The following is a 6,897-nucleotide window of genomic DNA, read 5'->3' as shown; positions in this document are numbered from 1 at the left end:
CATGCCAAGAAATAGAACGCTGCCTGGCCCCTCGGGCCACCACCTGGCTTTCAGGCAGGACGCATCCTTGCTGCTCTCTGTGTCTCTGCATCCCTCCCCACGACTGTTCCATCCGCCTGTTTTGAACTGTATGTAACTGGAATCGTGCTCTATGCATGCTTTTGGGATTCTTGAAGCCCACAAGATGTTTGTAAGATCCATCCGTCTTGTGGCTGCAGCCAGCTGTGGTTTATCCATTCTCTTCGCTGTCGAGCATTACCTTGTATGTATGAACGTACACGGTTTACGTGTTCACTCTTCTGGGCTGGGGGTTTGGGTTGTTTCCAGCTGGAGGCTATTGTGCACGATGGTGCTGCACACTTTCCTGGCAGAGAGATTTGCTCTCCTGTTATTCGAGGACAGCGAGGCCCAAGGAGGAAAGGACTCAGAGGAGAGCCATGCAGGTCCGGCCCCAGGGTTTGAAAGGCCTGTCGCTCGACACTTCACCCCACCCCCGTTTTCCAGTTCTCTTTGCCCCAAGCCCGGCAAGGCCACGGACACAGCCAGCAAAGTTTTCAAGTTTTCAAGGTTTTATTGTAAAACAAAGCTCAAGTCACAGGGAGTAGGAAACTTTCCACTCAACACATACAACACACGTTCACTGAGGGCACCTACTGAGGGCCAGGCCATGTGCTTGGCCCTGCAGAGACCTAAGACATGGGGGGAGGTCAAGGTCCCTGCTCTCAGGGGCTCACAGGATGGTGGGGAGACAGACAGAGGCACAACATCTTCCAAACAAGTCTCAGGGTGTCGGAAGTGCTAACATGGTCGAGGAGCGATTCATTCCTCCCGGGAGGTCCGGAGAAGCCACATTTGTGCTGTGTCTTGGGAGCTGGGGGATTTTGATGGGAGGGCAGGGAAGGGGACAGCGCTGCAGGCAGCTGCAGGAGGTCTGCAGTGGACAGGGCGCTCGGGGCCTGGGCCGGGGTGGGGGTGGTGGGGTGCGTCTAGACTTCTAGGAACATTCCAGAAAGAAAAAAACTAGGGGACCAACCTAGTCCACTAACTTTTCACTTTTACAGGTCAGGGCATCACAAAAACAAGAAAGACAAAGAGAAAAAGCTATCACCTCCTTTCACCATCATTTCCTAAACAAGGGGATATTTTAATCTTCTACCCCCTTCCAGAAAGGACATCATCTCCAAATAAAGGACTCTCTCTCAAAGTTGGCTTAATTAAAAAAAAAATACCAGGAAACCCTTATTTTCCATTCTGCCACAGAGCCTAAAACTCTTGCCCCTGGAGCAGCACCAGTTTGCAAAAAGAGGAATGGGAGCCCCCTGGGGGGAGGTCAGCCAGCGGCCTTCGGGGTCTGGGGCCAGGAAGTGAGGTGAGGGGGGAGGAGGAGCCAGGGCTGGCCTGGGGGCCTGGACTTGACCCTGAGGGCTTCGAGCGGGGGCCGTGATTCCATCTGCACTTTAGAAAGACCTGGCGGAGGCCTCGTGGAGGCTGGGTGAGTAGAGGAAGCTGTTCCCAGGGCTCCTGGACCTCCTTCTGAGGGTTCCCCCCCAACCCCGGCCAAGGCCGCCCCGCTGAGCGCTGCAATCACCACCGGGAGCCCCCCCGGGCGGGAGGGAGTGGCATCTCTGGAGTCATGGATGTGCTGGGAGCGGGGGCAGGGGAGGCTGAACGCCACCACTACTGGTCCTGCTGGAAGTAGAACTTGGTGACCTGGACAGCATCCTGAGGCGCATTGGTGAGGCCCACGGGCTGGTCGGTCTCCAGCGCTGTACAGAGGAACCAGCCGGGGCAGGCGGCCGACTCGAAGCTGGTGGTGGGCCCGCTGTCGGAGCGGATGAAGGCGAAGCGCTTGTCCTCCTCGTTGTTCCTGCTCAGGTCAGTGATGTTCACCGGCTGGAGGCCAGGGGAGGGGCAGGTGAAGCCAAGGAACAGTGGGGTCCCTGTAGCCCAGCCCCCAGGACCCGGCCCCACGATTGCCCACGGACAAATGCTGGCCCGAAGACCGTGGCAGGACACCGAGTGTCCCGGGTCCTGTGACACAAGGAGGCTGTCCCATGGTTACGCCTTGGTTTGGGGAAATCTGCTCACTCCAGCCCTCGGCCAATAGGTTTGGTTAAACACATGGCACCATCAGCAGAGGCCAAGGCCTGTGGAGGCTGGCTGTCTGTCGCGTTTGCACCTCCGAGAGGGGGGAGTGGAGAAGGTGGGCAGGGTACCGCAGTCCGTGCGAGACGTTACACACATTATCGTGGTCACTCCTACTCCACACAGAGCAGGCAGCCCCGCTCCAATCAAGTGTCTGTCCACTAGGGGACAGAAGGGACAGTGCCATAGTTACGGCCACTCACAATTTGAGTTAAGATTTTGTCCAGCAATCCCCTGATACAAAGTCCTCTTTTCCCAGGACTGGTAGCCCATTGATATTGCACAGGGAGTTCCCTGCTGCCCTAATGGTTAGGAGTCCGGGCTTTCACTGCCATGGCTCGGGTTCAATCCCAGGTCCGGGAACTGAGATCCTGCAAGCCGCACGGCATGGACCCCCCCACACCCCGCAAAAATAAAAGAAATATTGCACGGGAGTACAGGGTCTTGGATGGGATGCCAGCTCATGGGTTTGAGTAGATAAGGGTTGGAAGAGAATGGTCCCAGAGGTTGGCTTTACTGAAAGAGGGCAAGTCCAAGTGGGTTGGGGACCCTTGGGCAAGAGAGCAGCATACAGAGATCGAGGTCCCTAAAGGAGCCATGCCTCCTGGTGTCCACACCCTGGTAGTCCCCTCCCTCGTTGAGGCTAGGCTTAGCCACATGACTGACTTTGGTTAATGGGACATTAGTGGTATGATACAAGCAAAAGTTTAATAAGCGCTTGCACCTTGAGGCTTGTCTTTTTGGAGTAATCCCTCTTGGAAGCAAGCACTCATGTTATAAGGAAGCTCAAGCTGGCAACTGAACTCAGAGAGACCCCGTGGGAAGACAGCCTGGAGGAGGAGGCCCAGCCAGGTTCCCTGTTGAACGTGGCCGGAGGAGGGACCCCAGCTACAGCATGTGGCACAGAACAGCCCAGCTGATCCTAGTCAACCCCCAGAATCATGAGGAAGAACATACTGTGCTTGTTTTAAGCCCCCGAGTTTGGGGTGGCTGTTCATCTGAGATGGGTCCTTACCTCCAACCCGAGCTTGATCTCATTACCAGACTTGACACAGGCCAGGCACAGCTTCCCCCCATGGATCCCCAGGAACATAGCATGGGGCTCGATGGGCACCACATCTATCTTCTCTGGGGAAGAACAAAGGGGAAGTTCAGGTTGTAGAGAAGAGGAGGCATAGATGACGAAGACACAGCAGGCTGGACTCTCCCTGGGGATCCTTCCAGCCCCTTAAGTAAAACCCCAAGGTCAGAAGGACAGCGAGGCCCCCCCTTCCTGGTCTGCATCCAAACAGAAGATCAAACCAAGCACACTAGCTAGCTACTCCTCAAGGTCCAAGGCACCTAGAGTCTGCTCCTGGTGATTTCTAGCCTTCCCTCCCTTCCCCAGGCCCCCTGCGCTCTAGGTCAACAGGTGTACTGCCCATGGGCAGGGAAAACAGCACACGAGGTCATGAGTGGGGCTCCGGGGGCTTGGTCCACAGAAGCCTGGGTGACTCTGAAGCCGCCTCTTCCCCTCGGTGGTCTCCATGCCCTCGTGAGGGAGTGAACATCTCAGCCTCTCTGTCTTTAGAGTTCTCATTAGGAGAATTACCAAAAGGACAGGAAAGGTGGGTCTCACACCCTTTAAGAGTGAGACGGGGGCAGAGAACAAGGGGATGGGGCTAATGCCATCCTACGACACCAAGCCAGCCAACAGGGACGTGAAAAGATCCTAGAGGGCTGGTGCTGAAAGAATCCCACGTCCCATCATCCAACTGCTCTTCTTTTACTAAAGAGAAAAGTGAGGAACAGAGTGGGCGAAACTTGTTCAAGTTCATCCAGTTTGACATGGATCTGCAAAACGACTAAATGTGGTGTCCATGATTAAGGGACATAACCTAGCCTTGTTGATGGTGTATTACTTTTGGGTGGGAGTGAGAGTTTGATCACACAGGAACACGGGGGCTTCCTAGGCACCAGAGGAAGGAAAGGGCTGATCTTGCCTTCTGGGCCCTCCCTCCCTGCCCCGCAGGTGTGGCCCTGGGACCATGGTGCCTGTAGGTGGTGGTTCCCAACCTAGACTCTGCCCCTCTCTGCCTTCTTGAGGCTGTCCTTGTACGTGTCCTTCAGTGGCCAGGCCTCTCCAGCTTCAAATTCGGCCACAAAGAACCAGCAGGGTTTAGGACATCACACCTAAAGTTCCCAAGGTTGGGCCACAGTGCTGCAGACCCCAGGCAATGGGACCAGTGCCCACATCACATTGGCCTTCCTTGCAACCACTGACCTTCCAATTTAGTATTCGGTCCTTGCAAGTATCCAGCGACTAGCTGGTTATTTCTCAGGTAGAAGGTCTTCTGGTTGACATCCCAGATTCTGAAAAGCAGAAGGACCTAGCTGTAGTGGACAGCTTCTATGTGCCCAGTCCCTTCCTGTGTTCCCCAGACTTTGCTGAATCTGCGTCCAACTTTCTGCCCGGGGTGTAGAATTTAACACACCCATATCATGGATGTGGGAGACTGAGCTCAACACTGGTTAGAAGGGTGGATATATGTATAGGTATAACTGATTCACTTTGCTGTACACCTGAAACTAACACAACATTGTAAATCAACTATACTCCAATAAAAATTTTAAAAATAAAATAAAATAAAATATTCGACAAAAAATAAAATAAATAACAACTTAAAAATATTTTAAATAAGAAATATATTTTGAATATGAAAAAAAAAAAGAGACAGGCCCAACTCCCACCGCTGGTGAGCCGTGCACCTGCGTTCTACCCCTCTCCTTGCCTTTCTCCTCATCCTCAGTTTCCCAGGGCAACCACCTTCTACTTCAGCAAAGCAGGCTCTAGAGTAACACCATCAGCAGAACTTCCTGGGTGCAGAAATGTTCTATGCCTGCACCATCCAATATGGTAGCCACCAGCCGCATGCAGCTATTGAGCTCTTGAAACGTAGTGCGACCAAGGATCTGATTTTTAAATTTTCTTCTCTTTTTATGAATTTAAATGTAAATTTTAAGTCATCCAAGACTAGTGGCTCCCACGGCACAGGGTTAGAAGTTTCGAGGGTCAGAGCCCCTTGCAGCTAACTCCCTCCAAGCCTTAGACCGTGGAGGTCTGTCTCCAGAGCCTGTCCTCTATTGGCCAGTGGCCTGTTCTGGGTCTGGCAGGGGCCGCTGTCCCCAGGGACAAGTCAGCTTCCCCTCCAGCTCACCCCCTGGCCTGTTTCTGGCTTCCAGTTTATTCTTCTTGGTGAAGGACCCGTCCAGCTGAGAGCAGGGCTTGCAGCGGTGAGTTGCAGTAAACAGAGCCCCAGACGCGACACGGACCCTCCACTCCCTGCCGCCCACCAGCATGACCTTGGACCTGTGCTTCATCTCCTCACCTGTGAAAGGGGGCTAGCAACACCCACCTCAGCAGGTGGCTGTGAGGACCCCTGAGCTCAATGAGAAGGGGTCGGGCAAACTGTAAAATTCCTGGCACGAGTGAGCATTTGACCTTTTGTGATAATTCTTAGTTCCTGGATGAGCTGAATCCCATCTGAAGGGATTAAACATCCCTGGAGCATCTCCTGGAGCTCCCAGCCTATGGGAGGAGACAGAGGCAGACCCCTGGGGGAGGGACTTCTCTGGGACACACACAGGCATGCAGAGTCCCAGCCTGTAGCCTCAGGCGAGAGAAACTCAGAGTTGGAGGATGAGATCACCCTGACATGTCCTGGGACATCATAGCCCAGAGGCCACACTCAGACAGTGTTCTGTTTTTATCAGCATCACAGCCTGCTATTTTGACAGCCAGGGATGATGACATCTCACAAAGTCCCTGACCCAATTTTTAACGATCGTAATCGGTTCCAGGCACTTTACTGCTCATGAAACATCGTCACACTGTTATCTGTGCATTTGACCTTCACATCAACCCTGTAAGGCAGGCAGGGTTAACGTTAACCCCATGTCACGGATGGGGAAACTGAGGTCCCAGGGGAGCGGGACCCTCTGATGTATCAACACAGACAGGCACTGTTAACAATCAGTCTGGAACTCTGGGCTGTGCCCTGCCCACAGCGCCCCTCTCTGCCTCTTTGCCCGGCATGCTCCGCCAGGCCCAAACCCCAGCATGGCTCCTGGGCACGTGTCTGTCACCAAGCTGCCAGGGTCTCTGGGGAAGTCAGCCAGGTCTCCAGCCAAGCTTTGCACATTTGGGATATTTTGAAATACAAGTTCCGAAGACCACGGATGTGGCAGCCTCTTACTTGAATAGCGAGCATCCCTTTCCAGCCCAAACCTCATTGAAGCCTGGCAGCCACAAACGGCTCTGTTCTGTCTCCATTTTCTACCCGCCCAGCCCCACCTCCGCTGGGTCGGCCTTACCTGAAGGCTTGCATCTCGCAGGGTCTCTTTCCCAGGGGGTAGCAGGCTGTCTCTGAATGGAACAGGAAAAGGAGGAGAGAGATTAGGTAACCGTAGTGACACCTGCAGACTTCCATCCTGTGACCACGAGGCAATGGGAGATTGCCATTTCAGACCCAGAGAAGCTGCTTATAAAGAAAATTGTCGCTCACCCAGACCAGGCTGCGGCCACTCTGTCCCACTGTGAGAAACGGAAACGCCCTCACATTTTCAAAACGAGAAACCTTGCTGTTGTCACTTTCAGCCCTGCCGAGTGTCGCAATGGGATGTTGTAACCCATTCCCTCCCCTTTTCCTCTGTGCAATTTCCCCAAAATTGAGATTTTTATTTCCCCTTCACCGAGTTCCTGGGAAGAAGAGC

General features: G+C 53.7%; 1 protein-coding gene across 1 annotated transcript; it reads right to left on the bottom strand.

The window, feature by feature from the left end:
- Positions 1 to 546: 546 nt before the first annotated feature.
- IL1RN (interleukin 1 receptor antagonist) lies at positions 547 to 6,614 on the bottom strand. Its single transcript, XM_059942651.1, has 4 exons — positions 6,499 to 6,614; positions 4,409 to 4,497; positions 3,161 to 3,273; positions 547 to 1,893 (listed from the first exon to the last, which is right to left on the bottom strand). The coding sequence occupies exons 1-4, from the start codon at positions 6,612 to 6,614 to the stop codon at positions 1,678 to 1,680; spliced, it is 534 nt and encodes a 177-aa protein (XP_059798634.1). The 3' UTR covers positions 547 to 1,677.
- Between the last annotated feature and the right edge of the window lie 283 nt (positions 6,615 to 6,897).

Source organism: Balaenoptera ricei, chromosome 13, assembly GCF_028023285.1.
Source record: "Balaenoptera ricei isolate mBalRic1 chromosome 13, mBalRic1.hap2, whole genome shotgun sequence".
NCBI classification, from domain to species: domain Eukaryota; kingdom Metazoa; phylum Chordata; class Mammalia; order Artiodactyla; family Balaenopteridae; genus Balaenoptera; species Balaenoptera ricei.
This window is presented reverse-complemented; position numbering and strand designations above follow the sequence as displayed.